The 19601-nt window shown below is 34.3% G+C and overlaps 1 protein-coding gene across 15 annotated transcripts in view; it reads left to right on the top strand.

The window, feature by feature from the left end:
• MRPL1 (mitochondrial ribosomal protein L1) overlaps window positions 1–19601 on the top strand; it is a 220372-nt gene that overhangs the window by 77689 nt on the left and 123082 nt on the right. For 3 of the 15 annotated variants that reach the window (XR_014264278.1, XR_014264279.1, XR_014264280.1), the window contains exons 8-11: window positions 985–1066; window positions 2486–2530; window positions 4727–4780; window positions 7946–7988. Coding sequence is in view for 12 of the 15 variants with exons in the window: in XM_082463889.1 (XP_082320015.1) it covers window positions 985–1066; window positions 2486–2530; window positions 11551–11590; window positions 12477–12537 (228 nt within the window). In the remaining 3 variants the exon portion in view is untranslated. Of the gene's footprint in view, window positions 1–984; window positions 1067–2485; window positions 2531–4726; window positions 4781–5988; window positions 7121–7945; window positions 7989–11550; window positions 11591–12476; window positions 16459–19601 lie in introns of those variants that run through there. The other 12 variants (XM_082463887.1, XM_082463882.1, XM_082463888.1 and 9 more) reach the window with 10 other exon arrangements.

Below are 19601 nucleotides of genomic sequence, written 5' to 3'. Positions count from 1 at the left end.
CAGTAATGCCCAAACCTTCTCATTTAGGGTTTGGTACTGCATCATGCTTAAGTGAATGTCGAATAAATGTTGTCTGATGATGATGATAATAATTTGTTTCAGGAGGAATTCTCTTTATGCTTAAGTACCACATTTCTCACAATGGTCTCAAGAGTCATTGGAAAATAGAATTCTTGTTTGAACTCTTACTGTCTAATTTTTGCCAATTACACTATTAATAAGTTTTATATGAATTTTAAAAACTGGATTCACTTGGCAAAGTGCAAAATCCTCTAAACATAGGAATGCAATAGAACTGATTTTAACTGGTATATTTAAGAAGAATAACATGCACTGAATTTGAATGATAAACTCAAGGACTTTCCAAAGATGTGTGCTGGGTTTAGGTGTTTTATGAATAGGGCTCATTCACTATATATTTACTTACTGTAGCTGTTACTAAGTAGCACGATAATTGTTATTGCAGAGTTAGAGTGTTAGCATAGCATCTTGAAAATGTCTCTGTGTGGGATATGTTATGTGAATGTGTGTTGTCAAGTAGTTTCATTTTGGACTTTTGAAAGCATTAACTTCTAAATATTTTCTTAGTTTCTTTTAAAAAATAAACAAATAACTTGAAGAAAGAATATCACTAATTCCTTGGTGATAGGGAAGGGGTGGGGGGAATGGTGTATTCTGCCCCAGGATTTGCTTTGGGGAAATTACTTGGAATTCAAGGAATCGCAAGTGGAGCAACTTTAAAACACTTTGCTATAATGTGTTCTAAAAGGTAATTAAGTCTTCACATGTGAAGACATGTTAATGTAGTATTCTGAAAAAAGAGTTATGGAAGTTTTTTTCTTTCACAGTAGGGTCTCGTAATACGTAATTTGCACTAGTTGAATATTTGAAAAAACTGTCTGGAACAACTACTGATACAGTTATCAAAAATTGTATTATCATCTCACTTTCACATCATTAATGTTATATATCCTTTTCTTTCAGCTGGATATGTCAAGTGACCAGATAGCTGCCAATCTGCAAGCAGTTATCAGTGAAGTTTGTAGGCAAAGACCGCTGAATTTGGGTAAGTGGTTCTCTGGGGTAGACTTCCTTGTAGCTCTGTGATACTTTAAAAATGTAAAATATTAAGAAAACAATCCAGTTAATATGCAACTGCAATAACAATAATATTTCCAGGGATTAAAGAAATACAATTTAATTCTCCAAAGGATTCCTAATGACCTTATTAAGAAGTTGTAGTTGATTGGAGAGGAGACCTCTTTAACATTAATAAGGAATACATCGTGAAACCTTTATAAATTCCCACATTATTTCTACCATTAAATGTAATAAAGTTTGGAAGAAAACTGTAACGGATTGCCTTAAACTTACAATAGTGTTTAAGCAGAAACTAAAGTCATTTATGAGATAGATGGTATTTTGAAGCCAGACCATTCACTTTGTCACTGGTACTAGCAGTTGGCTTTCTTAGTCTTATTTATTTTAGAAAAGAAACAAAGTTTTTAATCATGTCACAAGAATCACTATCTATAAATGGGGTGATTCATGGAGAACAGTGGAACTTGACGTGGAAGCTGTGTCATAGGCTAGGAACACGTGTCGCACCCACTGCATTACCTGCCATTCACAGTCCTTCCTCAGGCAAACATGTTCTCTTTCCGCTGCTTGAAAGCAAGCAAGAGTCTGTAACCCTCATTTGACTCTGCACTTACAGGCTTACCATTATAGGAATCTGTCATGTTTCATTTTATAAACCAAGTGTATAATTAAAACACAATCCCACGTTATGTTTAACCTTCTTTGGGAGTTAAACACACTGGTGAATAAATACCTCATTTGTTAATTGTGTTGTGCTAGATATGACCATAGTACTTAGTGATTGTATGTGTATAGATTCTTCTCTTTCATGGAGAACTTTGTTTTGAGTATAGGAGCCTCTGAACCTATATCAGGAGTAGAATGATGAACAGTAAATCTCTAAAAGCAATGGAGTTATCTTCTCCTTGCCATTTTAAGAGAAATGGGTCCCTTAACATTGTTCTTATGAAAGGCTTTTTAATTTTTAAGGAATTTTACTAAATGTTTGGTAACACAGAGTTAGCATCTGTGCTGACTGTTTTAAATAAATATTTAGACTCTTGCCATCAAATGTAAATATCATCACCTGTTCCCTTTACTGTTGACTTTGCAATGAAATAAATTCTAGGTGATCACCTTCTGAAAGAGAGAAATGAATTATTAGTGAATATGTGTAGTTTCATCTATAAATCTCTAATATACTATGGTACAGCTAGTTTGTCGTCTACTCTAGAAATGAAGCGATCTTCCCTTTGTTATAATTCAAAATAATAGTTCAGTAATATCAGTACTTTTCAAGTGAAAATATAACACGAGTCCTATAAAGTTTCTTGTTGTATGTTTGTATTTGCTCATTAGGTATCTGTGGAATAAAATGAAAATTGATTCTTGTCTTTGTTTTCAGGACCCTTTGTGGTACGTGCTTTCCTTCGAAGTTCAACAAGTGAAGGTTTGTTACTAAAGATCGAGTCATTATTGCCTAAAGAAGTAGAACCCAAAGAAAGTGACAAAAAAGTTGCCTAAATGTGTTGCATTGAGAAATTATTTTCAGTGGATCAAGAAACAACAGAGAAAATTAAAAACTGTTTAATTTCTAAGTTTGGTGTCTTGTTATTTCTTGATCATCATACTTGAAAGTAAATTTTAACACTGGAAAATCTTATAATACTTTCAAAACTAAGAAAATAAAATTTGCTCTGTGTCTGAACCTAACTTTTAGATCCTGTTAAATTTTCTTCCTTAGCATTCAGATTCTACAATCTGGTAATTATAGCAGCAATTTCTAGCTTAATAACTTTCCCTTGAGAGCCATACCATCTGAGGGAAAAGTAACATCCTCAGTTCCCATAAGACAGAGAATGGCAGAATCATGAGCTACATCACAAATATGACTATTTTCTAAAGAAAAAATATGGAAAATCTTCATTCTAATAATTCCTTAATGTCTTTTGTGATAGCATGAATATAGAAAATGATTAAACCCTTAAAACAAGTGGATGGAAAACCTTTTTTTTCTCTTAGGAATCAATTTAGAGTATTTGTATTTTTTTGTAATAACAATATTGTATATTTTATTTATTTATTTTAAAAAATATTGTATATTTTGATGGTGCTTTGTAATATACAAGGCACTGTGTATGGTGTTTTTATATACTTTATTTGATCCTGAATTCCTCTGCTTAATAGCAAGTTGTTAGTGTTTGTTGAATGAATATCCCATGAGGTAGATAAAACAACTTAATTTATGGATGAAGAATCAGGCTACCAGTTTGCTTACTGGTGTTGGTCCTTAAGTGTTTACTGGTATGTGACAAAACAAAAAAAATAAGGATAATTTTGTCATGCAGTTGCCAACTGTCCTTTCTTGGGAACGATTTCTTTTACTCTGAGACTGTCTTCCACTTTTTTTAAGGGATGTTCAAGGGCTTTTTCTTTTTTTTCAAAGATTTATTGATTGATTGATTGATTGCTATGTTGGGTCTTCGTTTCTGTGCTAGGGCTTTCTGTAGTTGCGGCAAGCGGGGGCCACTCTTCATCGCGGTGCGAGGGCCTCTCACTATTGTGGCCTCTCTTGTTGCGGAGCACAGGCTCCAGACGCGCAGGCTCAGTAGTTGTGGCTCATGGGCCTAGTTGCTCCGCGGCATGTGGGATCTTCCCAGACCAGGGCGCGAACCCGTGTCCCCTGCATTAGCAGGCAGATTCTCAACCACTGCGCCACCAGGGAAGCCCAAGGGCTTTTTCTTATATGAAATAATAGTCCTGATAAATTTGTTGGTGGGTTTTAATAACACTCACTTTGTAAAGAATATTTTGATGGCTCCATATAGGTCTCCCCAATTGTTTTTGAAATTTTAGTGGTCTAAGAAGTCCAAAAGATGTGAACAACCGTTGTACTCCACTAAGCCTTTTTTCCCACAGGAGAATTAAAATTTAAGGGCTGTTTACTAAAAACAACTGTAGCATTAACTACAAAACAGTAACAGCAGTTACCTTTTATTGAGTGCCTACTACTATCTTATGCTTAATATGCATTCTCTCATTTCATCCTCGCTGGAGTTTAGTAAGAAGGGCGGTACTCTCATTTTACAGTTAAGGAAATTGAAACTTGTGTGAGGTCCTATAAGTGGCAAACTAAGATTCAAACCTACATTTGTCTGATTTTGAAGCCTGTTCTCTTAACCATTAGGCTATTTTACCTCCTTTTTATGTGTTCTAAGATAAATTGAACTATTTAACTAACCAATTTTAAATTTTTAAAATATTGAATAATTACACTTCAGTTTCTCGGTATGTCTGGTTATGGGATTATGGCAGAGTGATGTGAAGAAAGTTGAAATAAAAGGGTTGGAGGAGTGGGATGAGAAAAGAGCAGTGCAGGATGGAGAGAAAAAGATATCTACTTGTTTCCCACATTTATGGTCTTCTGAAAGCATACTGATTGTTATTTAAAGACCCTAGTTCACAGAGTAGAATCTCTATTACTGTATTTGTGGGTTTTCTTCTGATTAATAGAGTAAGTATACTCTTATTATAGAGAACTTTAGAAACACTGATAAATATAAAAAAAAAAATCACTCAGAGTCCTACTACTCAGATAACCAGTATTAATATTTTGGTGCTTCCCATTATCTTTTTCAATTGACAGAGAAAGAGAGACAGAGAAACAGAGGGAACATGTACGCACATGATGTTATATAAAGTAAGCATTTCCCCATATTATTTAAAATCTCATATGAAAAGCATTTTAATGATTGAGCATTATTTCGTCCTATTGATGCTCTAATTTATGGAGTCATTTCTTAGTTTGGGGGCATTTAACTTGCTTTCAGGTCCCCCTTAACCTTATTATTTACAATGCTTTGGAGAAAACCTTTGAGCATAATTTAGTTTCCTCTATATTTCTAGAACTGACACTCCTGAGTTAAAAGGTATGATATGGCTAAAGGTCTTAATTATGTCTTAGAAAGATGCCTTTCTGAGCAGAACAAACCAGAACAAGGAAATATGGTTGGAAAACTTGCTCTGGGCAAGAGCATTCCAGGGTCTTATTAACTGGCCTATGAATGAATTATTCCCTAACCTTCCATTAGAGCATTTTTCCTATTGGCTAACTAGAACTAATGTTGAGTGTTCATAATGGTATGCTTCTGGAAAAATAGTAGAGTTGCACTAGATTACTCTTCACATAAACCTCTCTCTTTTGTGTTATTAATGTATTTTCTTCTTTCTGAGAAAACAGTAAATTAAAATCTTATATTTAAAAAGAGTAAAAGTTTTAAATAATTATGGTAAATATCAATACTAGCAATTCTCAAACATTAGCCTGCATCCACATCACCTGGAGGGCTTGCAGGCACAAATTGCTTGGCACCAGTCAGCATCTGGGGTGGACCTTGAAAATTTACATTTCTAATAAGTTCCTGTTGCCAAACCCAGTTCGTGCACCTGGTGCACAGGGAGGCCAAACAAGCCAAAATGTTGGAGTTTGGAGCAGAGAAAGGTTTATTGCAAGGGCCGAACAATGAAAATGCGCTGCTGGTGCTCAAAAAGCCTGAACTCTCCCAAGGTTTTTAGGGAAGAGTTTTTATAGGCAAAATGTGGGGGGAGAACTGAAAGGTGTGTGACCTTCCCCTGATTGGTTGGTGGTGAGGTAACGGGATGATGTTCCACGAAGCTCAATCATTAGCCTTCTGGTTCCAACCTGTCTGGGATCCAGAGCTTGTGCTCTGACTGAAGTTACCATCCTCTACCTGGGTGGGATAGTTCCTGGAGAACTATCAGATTGTTCTGTATAGCCCTTCAGGAGGAACCGGGACCCTGTCCCATGGCTGCACTGCTTCTTGACTGCCTTTCCTTTGTTTCTGCATTCCTTCACTCTTCTGTTTGAATCTGCCCTCTGGAACTCAGGGAACATCTAGGAGGCTAAGCCTTTTTCCTGCAAGCAAGGAAGTGGAGGACAAGGAAAGGCTTTGTCCACAGGGTCCTGCTCAGTTTCATTCGCAGGTGATGGTGATGTTGCTGGTTCAAAGACTATATTTTGAGAACCACTGATACTTACTAATGGATCTTTTAACCCTGGATAAAAAAAATCTCTGGCTTTGGTATCAGCATTAGTTTATTTTCAAATTTGACAGGTAATTCTTGTGCAGCAAGGTTGAGAATCACTGGTATATACAATTAACCAAGTTATAAGAGGTGAAAAATTTTTAATAAAAGTCAAGATTTTAAAAGACTGAGATGAAAAAAAAGATAATGCACTGAATTTAAGAGCCAGGAGTAGTTTCTAGCTTCCTGGTCTATCCCTATGTGTAAACAATTTAAATTCCTATGGGCAAACAATTCAAAATCTGGGATCTTCTGTAAAACAAGGACATCATAAGGTGATCATCAATGTACTTTCTAACAAAAATTTTATGACACAGCTTTTGTAGTTGGCATTTCATGTTGTTAGAAATGATGTGATATAACATTATTAATTAACATTACTAATATAAACACACGTAAACATAAGTTTAATGGTATTACTTATCATTATCTTGTTAAAGACCAGAGGCTTATGGTGGGATGGGGAGACCTACTCAAGTGACTGTTTTTTTAATAGCAAGTAGTAATCGCAGTGTCCAGTAGGTGGCAATAGTAACCTTTCATACAACTTATAAATAGTTGTGTACTTATTGGTAAATATTTGTTTTGTCATTTGACTATACAAATAAAATAGCAAAAATACTTTATAGACCCCTTGGAGCTTTGTTTATTTATTTATTTTTTGTTCTGTTTTGGGCATGTTACAGAGGTTGCTTTAGTTGTCACTCTGTAATAATGCATTTTTAGAATTTAAAGAATTTGTTTCTGTTTTAACTTTTACTATAGAATTTTTTCAAATATACAGAAAAAAAGAACACCCATTTACTTACCACCCAGCTTCAGCAATTATCAACATTATGCTCTTGTTCTAGGTACATCTATCCCTTCCATCTACCTACCACTCCCCAGCTCGTCCTCATCCTTGTTAGAGTAATTAAAAGCAAATCCCTATAAAGAGTTTTAAGAATAATCAAGCTATAAGTACAAGAAAATTTTAGTTCCATTTTTCAGAACCCAATGTTTTTGTGTTCTCCTCTGGCCATTGAGGGCATTTAGGTTCTTTGGATTGTATTTTGCATGTAATAATGGGCAAAGCACCTATTTCTAGTGCTTTGAGAACTTAAGAGTACATAGTAACAGAACTAGCCACAAAAGGTTGTATATAAATATCAATACTTTAAAAAATAAGAAGGAAGAAATTGGTATCTTCACTTAAATTTTTGTTTTTGAATCAAAATATGAAATTAGAAATGTAACTATTATAAGGGATAGGTTGAAATAATACTTTTCATTCTGAAGGTATTCAAAGGAACAAAAAGTTTTACTGTATTTGCTTTATTTTAAAAAATAGAAGGACATTAAATAAATTTGGCAAGTAGAGAAAGGAAGAACACAATCAAAAATTTAAAGAAAACAGTGACCCATAATTCCTTAAATAACTGCTTAACATTTCGTATACTTCCTTTTTTTCTTCTTCCCATGGGGAGGTCTCCTTTTTCTCCCTGAAATAACATGGTTGTGATCATGTCGGGTATAGGGTAGGAAGGGAGATGTCTTGGCTTTGGCGGTTTCCCACATCTCCAACTCTTTAGTCACTTTTATTTGAAAAAAGCCAACCAAAAGCAATTTTCAAGTATTTGCTAAATGAAAGGTTTAACACTTTCTATATCTTGTCATATGTTGCATAAAACTTTATAGTATTGTTTCCTAAGTTGGTAATTACTTTAATGAAAATTAATTTATGTAAATTTTAAGTTGAATAACCCAGTGTTTCCCAAAGGGCAATAAGTGTACCAAGGAAGACCAAGAAATGAATTTTGTTGGTAAGTGAGCCACATCTTTAAGAGTTTAGTATGTTTTTACTATATTATAGGAAAATATAACTTGCACATAAATGACCATGACTTCATGGGCATTGTTGCCTAGGAAGACATTGCCTAGATGATTATTTGTAAAGTCTATTTAAAAATATTGTGTAAATTATGTAAATATATAAACTATATAAACTGCTTTCCAAAGTGGTTATACAATTTTACATTCCCTCCAGTAGTGCATAAGGGTTCCAGTCTCTCCACATCCTTGCCAACACTTGGAATTGTCTGTCTTTTTTATTATAGCCATTCTAGTGAGTGTGTAGTAGTCATTATGTTTTAATTTGAAAATAAATTATTTTGCTGAGAAAGTGCTTGGGGATAAATGATAGAGTTTTAAATGTGTGCCATTTAGAAGATGGAATATATTTATACTATGAAGCTCCAGAAGTGGAGGTAGGACTAATGTAGACTTTCTAGGGAAGCAAATTCTGGCAAAAAGCTAAGCAAAAGTTAAATACTATGGACTTTCTTGCAAAGTTGTAGTAACCTTTTTATTGAATATATTTACATCCAGCTGTTTCAGTGTTTCCTCAGTTACAGTCAACAGAAATTAACCAGAGAAGAAATGTAATGTAAGGATATGTAGTGATTCACAGAATCTAAGGAAAAGTTAAACAACTGGTACTTGGAAAGGATAGGAAGCAGTGCAGCTTAAGGGATCTAAGTAGCAGGAACCAATGCACAGCTTCTTCAGAGAGCTACTGTCAAGGTGAATTTGTTTTCTGACCTTGTGTCACTCTACTCAAGATTTAAATTTTAAGGAGAAAGAGTCTGTTTGGCCTAGTTTAGTTTACACGCCCCACTCCTTGGTCAGGAGAAGGCAGAATTGATAATCTCACCAAAACTGCATGCAGTAGGGTAGAAGAAATTGCCCAGGGGGAATATTGAAATGCCTTTACCAAAAGAAGGGGCTCACTGGGTGCTGGGCAGGCAAGACCAATAGATGTCCACTATATCACGTCACTATCTCTGATGAATGACTAGGAAGAATTAATAGCAATGATAGGAGGGTCAACAAATCTCTAAGGGTCATTCATTCCTTGAATAGTTATTAAATGTCTCTTCCTATGATTTCTATGAAATCAATGTATTTCTTTGAACTAAAAACATTTACTTTGTTACTCAAAGTATTTTTACATACATAGTAAATATTCTTTGAATGCAAAAAAATGTTGCCCATTTATTTTTTGGAGGGGAGAAATGTCAATTTCATTTTATTAAACATAAATAGGAACACATGAACAGATTCCCATGGTAAAAAGTTTAAATCCGATACAGCAAAACTTCTATGATTCTCCCAATCAGCCTCCCTTGTGGCTCCATGTGGATCTTCTATACTTGTACAAATTATGTTCCTACATTTACAGTTAATTGCCTGTTGGCATATGTAGGTTTTTCATATTTAAAAATAGATAGTATTAGCAAGTACTTCTTTAAGGTAGATTGCTACAATAGTATAGTGGTTAAGAGCACAGACCCCAGAGACAAACTATAAGGATTCAAGTTCTAGCTCTCCTATGTAGCTGTATATTGTTGGTATTGCCCAGTAATTTTAAGGAAACTTTTTATTGACATACAACACAAATTCATAACTATGAACAACTTGATGAATTTTCCTAAAGTGAACATGTACCTAGCATATAGGTCACGAACTAGATAATACCAGTACCCCAGAAACCCCTTTGTTCCCTCCTTGAAAAATACTCCTCTTCAAGGTAACCACTGTCATGACTTCTAAGAACATGTATTTGTTATTCCTCTTTTTGAACTTCATGTAAATGGAATAATAATTACCATATGCATTTTGGGGGGGAGGCCCAGGTTCACTCAGTATGTTTATGAAACTCATCCATGTTGTATGTATTTATATTTTATTAATTCTCATTGCTGTTTTAATATTCCATTGTGTGAATACATCACAATTTATCCATTCTACTGTTGAGGGACATGTGGATTCTTCACAATCTGAGGTATTACAAATAATGCTATTCTGAACATTCTTATACAGTTTTTTGGGGGGAGGTTTTAGGGATTTTACAAATAATGCTATTTATTAACATTCTTGTTCACTTCTTTTGGTGAACGTATGTATGCATTTCCCTTAGATATATACCTAAGAGCGGAATTGCTGGATCATAAGTTAGGTGTATGTTCATTTATAGTAGATAATGCTTCACAGTCTTCCAAAGTAGTTGTACCAATATAACTTCCAACGGTGTGTGAGAGTTCCCACTGATCTATATCCTTGCCGATAATTGGTTTATCTTTTTCATTTTAACCATTTTGCTGAACGTGACATGGTCCAGTAATTTTTGAAGAATGTAAAAATCCCATTAGTGGGGAAGACAGAATGTAGGGTGTCACTCCCCAGTGATTGAAGTTGGCTCTGAGGTCGGGCAAGGCCCGGGCTGGGCAGACCTGCCCTAGGGGTGAGGGGTTGCTGGCATGTCACCACTCCTGCCCTTCTTCATTACCCTCTCCCTGTATCGGGGCCCACATGCCCTTTGGAAAAAGGGATCACCTGAGAAGCACAATACAAGGGCTTGTCCCTTGCATCTGGGCTGGTGATCTGGGCAGAGGCTGGGACAGGAGCCACAAGAGTCAGATAGTTTTCCCAGGAGAGGCCCAGTGCCTCCCTCCTTCCCAGGGTCACCACCTTCCTGGCTCCTCCTGCCTTGTGCCCCCTCAGGCCTTCCAGCCCCTTGTACCTTTACTGCTGTTTGGTTAAAGCCTCTGTTTTGTTAAAAAAAAAAAAAAAAAAAAAAGATTATCAGGTGATCTAGAGTTTTATGGGATTTATAAAATAACTTTTTCTTCAAAAAATTAAGAGATGGAAGAAATCTGTTATTCTCTGACTCCAACAAGTTACTATCTTCTGGGGAAAGGATTAATTTGGTTTGGATTATCCTATGTAATAAAGGGCCCTCCATCAGACTCTAGAACCTGGTTTTGAACGTTACCCCTTCTTTATATCTAAATCCCATGTTTGGTAAAATTAGGTGTTTAAGGTTTTAAAATTATTGTTCCTGGTATATTATGCAATTTCAAATATTACTACTCTTAACCTAGACTGGAGACTGCAAATACCTGGCTCACATTCTGTCATCCCTTGTTTCCAGCCAGGCAGATTATGACAGATGACGTGACTCACAGAATGTTTTCCCACTGATTTCTCTGTGGTCTCAGATTTTTTTTTCTCAGTACAGTGCTCCTCGTAGTCACACTGTTGACTAGAAGTGTGATGGAAGATTAAAACACTCTTTTCATCCTGCACCTCAAGGTACAAAGTAATCAGCTGAGTCTTAAAATTTTCTTAAGTATTGCCATTGTTGGTTGGCCCTATATTATACTGAGAGAAATGTGACTCATTCTTAGAAAGCTGTCATTTAAATCTATTACTTAGTCATGCTAACTGAGGAGCTGGCTTACTTTTATTTTATTCTTGTTTAAAATTTTTTGTTTTCCTTTCTATTTTAATATTTAATTGATTTTTTTTTTTCTTTTGGACTAGGAAAAATTCTGAGAAGTTTGCTGCAGCTTCATAGGTCAAAGTAAGTTAGGGGAAATGACTTGAAAGAGGAGGAAAGATGATGCAGATACAGGGTTACACATGAATACTGACAGTTTGGGGGTTAGGAAGACCTTTAGAGTCCTATATGGTTTTGGAGTATATTGGTTATGGTATGATGTATATTGATCATAGCTTGTCACTTGAAATTAAAATTAAAAATAATTTATGGTAGTGAATTACAAAGTAGCATTTTTCAAAGTGAAATGTTAGAGAGTAAGTTGCTTCTTTAAAAATTTTGACTATGCTAAAATGATAAAGCTGATGATTAAAACCTAAGGTGAAAGATAATTAAAACCTGAAGCGGATAAAGAAGGAAGGGAGGATAGATGAAAAATAAAAGAGTTTGGTGATATAGATGAAACCAGGAGATAAGTTTTAGCAGTAGTCGTTTATGCTAATGTCATATTCCCAGCTCCAACCCTTACTAAGTGTGTTACTTTGAGCATTCACTTGCCTTGTGAGCCTCAATCTTTTTGACTATAACGCAATCATAAGAAAGGTCACCTTTATTAACTCAAAGTGTTGTGAAAACTACTCAGGTAATGTAAATGAAATTATTTTATAAAATGAAGGTACAATCAACTGCTGTTATCATAAATACTAGGATAATATGTGAGCCTCAACATGTAAATAGCTCAAACTGGGTTAAAAAAAAAAAATTCTAGCTTTCCTTTTCTGCCCATGATGGAATAACGTATACCAGACTTACCCTCTACCTGTGAACAGCTAGAAAACTGGACAAAAATATTTGAAGCTACCGTTTTCTGACCTTGGAAAACATGCAGTACGGGTGTGTGTTCTCTAAATGGATGGAAACAAATAAGTTGTACAAAAGCCTCAGCATTCTGCCTGATGTCACTTTCCAGACCTTGCACAGGAAGAGGGAAACCAAGGAAAGCATGGCAGTCTCTTTATAGAAGTCACTGAGATCAGATTTGGGGAAGGCTGTGGCAGCTTCAATTTGTGAGGCATGGCACCAGAGATGTAGGCGCCATGCAGGGAAGCTCCAGCACTCTGCAGGGGGGTTCACTGAGACGTCTGCGCTGTGCTAAGATGGGCCTGCATAGAGTGAAATGCCACAAGGCTAGACTAAACGCAGTTATTGGGGAGCTTTAAGTTGAACAATTCCCAGAACTTAACATGTGGCTGAGAGACATTTGAGTTTTGACCACCAGAGTGGCAAGACATTATTGAAAATCCTGGGCATTCAGTAGATACCCCAGAGTTGTGCCTTCAAATAGGGCTAAAAGAGCTCTAGAGTAGAGGCTACTCCGGACCACCAATAACACTTTAAAAACAACCTCAAAAGGATCAAATTGATTGGCAAGGAAGTTAACTGCCTGCCAAATTCAACACTCTTTAAATGCAGAAAACAAAATCCAAAATTTTAAGAACATAGCTTTTGTGGTGTCTGGTACCCAATAAAAATTATGACATGCAAAAAGGAAGGAATATGTAAGGAAGAAAATCAGTCAATAGAAACTGACTCAGAAATTATGGAGATGAATGAAGTAGCTGACAAGGGCTTTAAAACAACTATAGTAAATATGTACAAGTGTGTAATGAAAAACATGAGCATAATGAGGAGAGAAATGGAAGACATTAAAGAAGGCAAAGGGAGCTTTAGAGCTGCAATGCAATTTAGAAATGCAATATCTGAACGGAAAATTCACCAATGGATTAACACCTATAGCCACTGCAGAAGAAAAGAAGCATGACTTAAAGATACTGCAATAGGAACTATACAAATTGAGGTACAGAATGAAAATAATAATAGTAATAAAAGGCCAGATCCTCAGTGATCTGAGGAATATTCAAAGTGATCTAACGTATGTGTAATTGGAGTATCTGAAAGGGGCAGGAGAGAGGAGCCAGAAAATATATATTTGAAGTAATAATGGTTTAATTTTTAATGAACAGGATGAAAACTATTATTTCTAAATCTAAGTAAATGAACTTCAAGCAGGATAATTGAAAGGAAAACCATTCTAAGGCATATCATATTCAATTTGTTGAGAATCAGTGATAACATAACACTCAAAAGCAGCCAGAGAGAAAAAGAAACATTAAATACAGGGGTACCAAGATAAGAATTACTGATTTCTTGTCAGAAATAATGCAAGCCAAATAGGGAATGGAATGATAACTTTAACATGCTTAAAAAAAAGTTAATGTAGAATTCTATGTCAAGTGAAAATATCCTTCAAAAATGAGAGCAGCATAAAGACTTATTTGACAAATAAAACACAGAGAATTTATTTCCAGCAGACCTGAATTAAAAGAAATGTTAAAGGAAGTCCTTCGAGAGGAAGAAAACTGATACCAGTACAAACCCAGTTCCATACAAATGAATGAAGAATGCCAGAAATGGAAAATATGTGGGAAAATACGAAAAATGCTTTTCTGATTTTTATCCTTTCTTTTAAAAAAATTACCTTTTAAAAGCAAATGTAATAACAGTGTATAGTGGGGTTTATAACAGTTTGAAGTAAAATGTAGGAAAATAGCACAAAGGTTGGCATATGGTATATACTTATACTTGGCTTATTTCAGTTGCATGCAGCTTTCTGTGTTCATCTAGTATTTTTAGTGAATGAAATCACATGTAAAATCAAAAGTCAAGTTAATACTAAAAATTTTTGTTATTGTGTTAAAACAAGTTTGCATTTTTGAAAACAAACATTGTAGTAGAATTGACTGTATAGTTCACCTAGTATGACAAAAGTTTGCACCCATGTTACCATGATGAAAATCAAGATGCAGAAAATTTCCATCACCCCCAAAAGTTTACTTGTACACTTTGTACTGATTCTTGCCTTCAGCTCCAAGCAACAGTAGATTTGTGTTCTGTCACTATAGTTTTGCTTGCTGTAGAATTTCATATGGATGGATCATACACTGTTATGTATATGTTTTAATATTTTAAAATTCATCCACATTGCTGCATGTATCAAATAGATTATTCTTTTCTATTGCTGAAATATATTCCATTATATAGATATGCCAAATGTATTTATCCATTCATTCACCTGTTGATGGGTATTTGTGTTGTTTCCAGTTTGTGGTTATTATGAATAAAACTTCTCTGAACATTAATGTACAAGCTTTTTTTGGTGGACATTTGCTTTCTTCTCCCTTGGATTAATAATGGAACTGCTAGGTCATATGGTGACAGCTTCCATAAGAAACAACCAAATAGGTCTCCAAAGTGGTTGTACTATTTTATGCCCCCAACAGCAATATCTGAAAGTTGAAATTGCTTCATATCCTTGGGAAAAGTAGGATTTTTAATGTTTAATTTTAGCTATTCTAGTGGGTGTGTAGTGATATCTCATTGTGATTTTAATTTGCATTTCCCTAGTGACTAATGATGTTAAGCATCTTTTTATGTGATAATTAACTATTCTTCTATCTCCTTTGGTAATTAGTACAAAGTATCTATTCAAATCTTCCGCTCTTTTGAAAAGTTGGATTGTTTGTGTTCTTATTGAATTGTAAGGTTACTTTATATTATCTGGTTTCAAGCCCTTTGTCAAATATATGTATTGCAAATATCTTCTTCCAGTTGAGGACTGACTTCATTTTCTTAGTTGTGTCTTTCAAAGAGCAGAATTTTATAATTTTCATAAAGACTATTTTATTAATATTTATTGTATGGTTAGAGCTTTCTGTGTCCTAATATATCTTTTCCCTCACAAAAGTTGCAAAATTTTTCTTCTGTATTTTCCTGTATTACATGTCTTTTATAAGGTTAATAAGTTTTAACCTTTACTTTTAGATTTATGATTTATTTCAAATAAATTTTTTGCATGATGTCATGAAGGAAGTATATTTGTTCCACAGTGATATCCAATTGCCCCAGCACCACTTGTTGAAAAGACTATTTCCCTAGACTTCGCACCTTGGTCAAAAATTTATTAACCATATATGTGTAGGTTTATTTTTGAACTCTCTATTTTGTTCCACTGATCTATTTGTCTATCATCATACTACTACCACGTTGTCCTAATAACTGTAATTTATGGTAAGTCTTGAAGTCAGAAAATATAAGCACTCCAACTTTGTTCTTTTTTTAAAATATTTGTTCTGACTGTTTTATATCATTTGTATTTCTACCTAAATTTTAGAATCAGGGAATTCCCTGGCGGTCCAGTGGTTAGGATTTGACACTTTCACTGCGGGGGCCCATGTTCAGTCCCTGGTTGGGGAACTAAGATCCTGCAAGCTGTGCAGCGCGGCCAAGAAAAGAAAAATTTTTTTAGAATCAACTTGTCAATTTCTACCACAAGGGCTTCTGGGATTTTGATTGAGATTTCATTGAATCTACTATATTCTAATTTAGAGAGAACTGGTACCTTAACAATACTGAGTCTTCTAATCCATGACTGGTATGTCTCTCAACTTATTTAAATCTTCTTTAATGGCTCTCAGCAAGAAAAAGTTTGAGCAAATTCCTTTCTATGCCTAATTTGATGAGAGTTTTTGGTTGTCGTTGTTGTTCCTGAGTAGGTGTTAAATTTTATCAAGTGCTTTTTCTGAATCTATTTAGAGAACCACGTGGATTTCCTTTTTTAGTTTAACATGGTGAATTTCGTTGATTATTTTTAAAAGGTTAGACCAACTTTCTGTTACTGGGATAAGTCCCACTTGGTCATGATGCATTATCCTTTTTATATGTTGCTAAGTTAGATTTGATAATATTTTATTAGGAACTTTTCCAACTAGGCTCAGGAGAGAGATTAGTTTTTAATTTTCTTTTCTTGTGATAGCTTTACTTTTGGTGTCAGAGTAATGGTAGACTCATAATAAGCTGAGAAGTATTCCCTCTATTTTCTGAAACTTTCTGTAAGACAACTATGATATCTTCCTCAAATGTTGGTTAAAATTCACCAGTGAATGCATATGGAATTAGGGTATTTTTTGTTGGAAGATTTTAAGTTATTTCATTTATTCAGATGATATAGGGCTATTCAGGTATTTAATTTTTTTTGGCCAGTTTTGGTTTTGTAAATTTTGGCTATCAAGGACTTGGTCTGTTTCTTATAAGTTGTCAAATTTATTGCAATAAATATGTTTAAAACATTTCTCTTTGACTCTTTCAATATGTATGGAATCTATGGTGATATTCCTCTTTCATTTTTATACTGGTAATTCATGTCTTTATTTTTTTCTTGTTTCTTCTAAGCTAGTTTATTATTTTATTGATCTTTTTAAAAAATCAGCTTGAATTTCACTGGTTTTTCTCTGTTGTTTGTGCATTTTATTTTTAATTGGAATTTTCACATACCATGTAATTCACCCATTTAAAGCATACACTCAGGGTTGTTTGTTTTGTTTTGTTTAGTATATTCAGAGTTGTACAACCATCACCATAATGAATTTGAGAACAGTTTCATAACCCCAAAAGGGAATCTATCCAGTGACTCTTCATTTTCCCCACATACCCTTCTCCAGTACCAGGCATCAACTAAACTACTTTATATCTCTATAAATTTGCCTATTCGGGACATTTCATATAAATGGAATCATGTAATTTATGGTCTTTTGTGACTGGCTTCTTTCAATTAGCATAATGTTTTCAAGGTTCATCTATGCTGTAGCATGTATCAGTGCTTCATTTATTTTTATTGTTGAATAATATTCTATTGTATGGCTACATCACACTTTGTTTATCCATTCATCAATTGGTGGACATTTGGATTGTTTCCATTGCTTGGCTGTTGTGAACAATGGTGCTATGTTATTTGAGTACAAGTTTTGTGCAGACATATGTTTTCATTTTGCCTAGTATATATACCTAGCAGTGGAATTCTGGGTCAAATGTTAACTCTGTGTTTAGTCTTTGGAGGACATACCACGTTGTTTTCCAAAGTGGCTGCATCATATTATATTCCTATCAGCAGTGTGTGAGGGTTCCAATTTCTCCACATCCTTACCAACACTTGTCATTATCTGTCTTCTTGATTGTAGCCATCCTAGTGGATGTGAATTGGTATCTCATTGTGGTTTTGATTTGCATTTCCCTGATGGCTAAAGATGTCCTTTTTCTCCTCAGCTGGAGTTTTGCTAGAGATTGTGTTGAATTTGTAGATCAATTTGTGGAGTATTGCTATCTTGATAATATTAAGTTTTTCTATCCACGAACACGGGATGCCTTTCCATTTGTTTAGTTCTTCTTTATTTTCTTCAGTGATATGTTGTAGTTTTAGCATACAAGTCTTTCACTTTTGTTAAATTTATTCATAAGTATTTTCTTCTTTTTGATGTTGTTATAAATGGAATTATTTTCTCAAATTTCATTTTTGGATTGTTCATTGGTATTGTATAGACCTTCAGTTGACTTTTGTGTATTGTTCTTGTATCCAGCAACCTTGTTGAACTCGATTATTACTCTTAATTGTGTGTGTGTGTGTGTGTGTGTGTGTGTGTGTGTGTGTGTGGTGTGTGTACATGTGTGTGTATTCCTCAGGATTTTCTGTATTCAAGATTATGTCATCTGTGAATAGACATAGTTTTGCTTCTTTTTTTCCAATCTGGATTCCTTTTATTTCATTTTTTCCCCCTAATCTGTCTGGCTAGAAACTCCAGTGCAATGTTTAATAGAAATGTCAAGAAAGGACATCCTTGCCTTGTTTCTTATATTAAAAGGAAAGCACTCAATTTTTCATCATTAGGTTTGATTACCTGAGTGATTTTGTAGATGCCCTTTATCATGTTGAGGATGTTTCCTTCTATTCTTAGTTTGTTGAATATTTTTATCATGAAATGTTGAATTTTTTAAAATGTTTGTTTTGCATCTATTTGGAAGATTCTGTGGGAATTGTCCTTTGTTCTATTGACATGATATATTAATTGATTTTTGGATGTTAAATCAACCTTGCATTTTTGAGGTAAAACCCACTCAGTTATGTTGTATGATCCCTTTTGTATATTGCTGGATTAAATTTGCTAGTATTGTGTTGAGCAATTTTGCTTCTATATTCATAAGAAATATTGCTGTATAGTTTTCTTTCTTGTGAAATCTTTGTGTGGTTTTGGTATTGGGGTAATACTGTCCTCATAGGATGAGTTGGGAAATGCTCACTCTTCTATTTTTACAATAGTTTGTGAAGAGTTTTTATTTAAAAAAATATTTGAATTAACCAGTGAAGCCATCTGGGTCTCAGCTTTTCTTCTGGGTAATTTTTTATTTCTAATTTAATATCTTCACTTTTTCTAGATCTATTTGGATTTTCTTTTTCTTCTTAAGTTAGTTTTGGTAGTTTGTGTCCTTCTAGGAATTTGTCTATTTCATCTACGTTACCTAATTTGTTGCCATACATTTGTTCATAGTAGTGCCTTACTATCCTTTTCTGTATGGTCAGAAGTGATGTCTCCCCCTTCATTCCTGATTTTAGTAATTTGAGTCTTCTCTTTTCTTTTCTTGGAGAGTCTAGTTTAAAGTTTGTCAATTTTGTCGACTTTTTCAAAGAACCAATGTTTGGTTTTATTAGTTGTATCTATTGTTTTTCTATTCTCTATTTGATTTATTACTACTCTAATCTATCATTTCCTTCCTTCTGCTTGCTTTAGATTTAATTTACTCTTCTTTTTCTAGTGTCTTAAGGTGTAAGTTTAGGTTATTGATTTGATATCCTTTTTATTTTTTAGTGTAGCCATTTAAAACTATAAAATTTTGCTTTAGCTGCATTCCATAAGTTTTAGTATGCTGTGTTTTCATTTTCATTCATCTCAAAGTATTTTTCAATTTCCATCGTGATTTCTTCTTTGACCCACTGGTTATTTAGTAGTGTGTTATTTCATTTCTATATCTTTGTTAATTTCCCATATTTGTTTGTTATTAATTTATAATTTCACTCAATTGTGGTAGTTGGAGAACATATTTGGTATGATTTCAATCCTTTTAAATTTATTGAGGTTTGTTTTATGGCCCAGCATACAGTCTATCCTAGAGAATGTTCTACGTGCACTTGAGAAGAATGTGTATACTC

The sequence above is a fragment of the Balaenoptera physalus genome, assembly GCF_965194825.1.
Source record: "Balaenoptera physalus genome assembly, chromosome: 5".
Lineage (NCBI taxonomy): Eukaryota > Metazoa > Chordata > Mammalia > Artiodactyla > Balaenopteridae > Balaenoptera > Balaenoptera physalus.
This window is presented reverse-complemented; position numbering and strand designations above follow the sequence as displayed.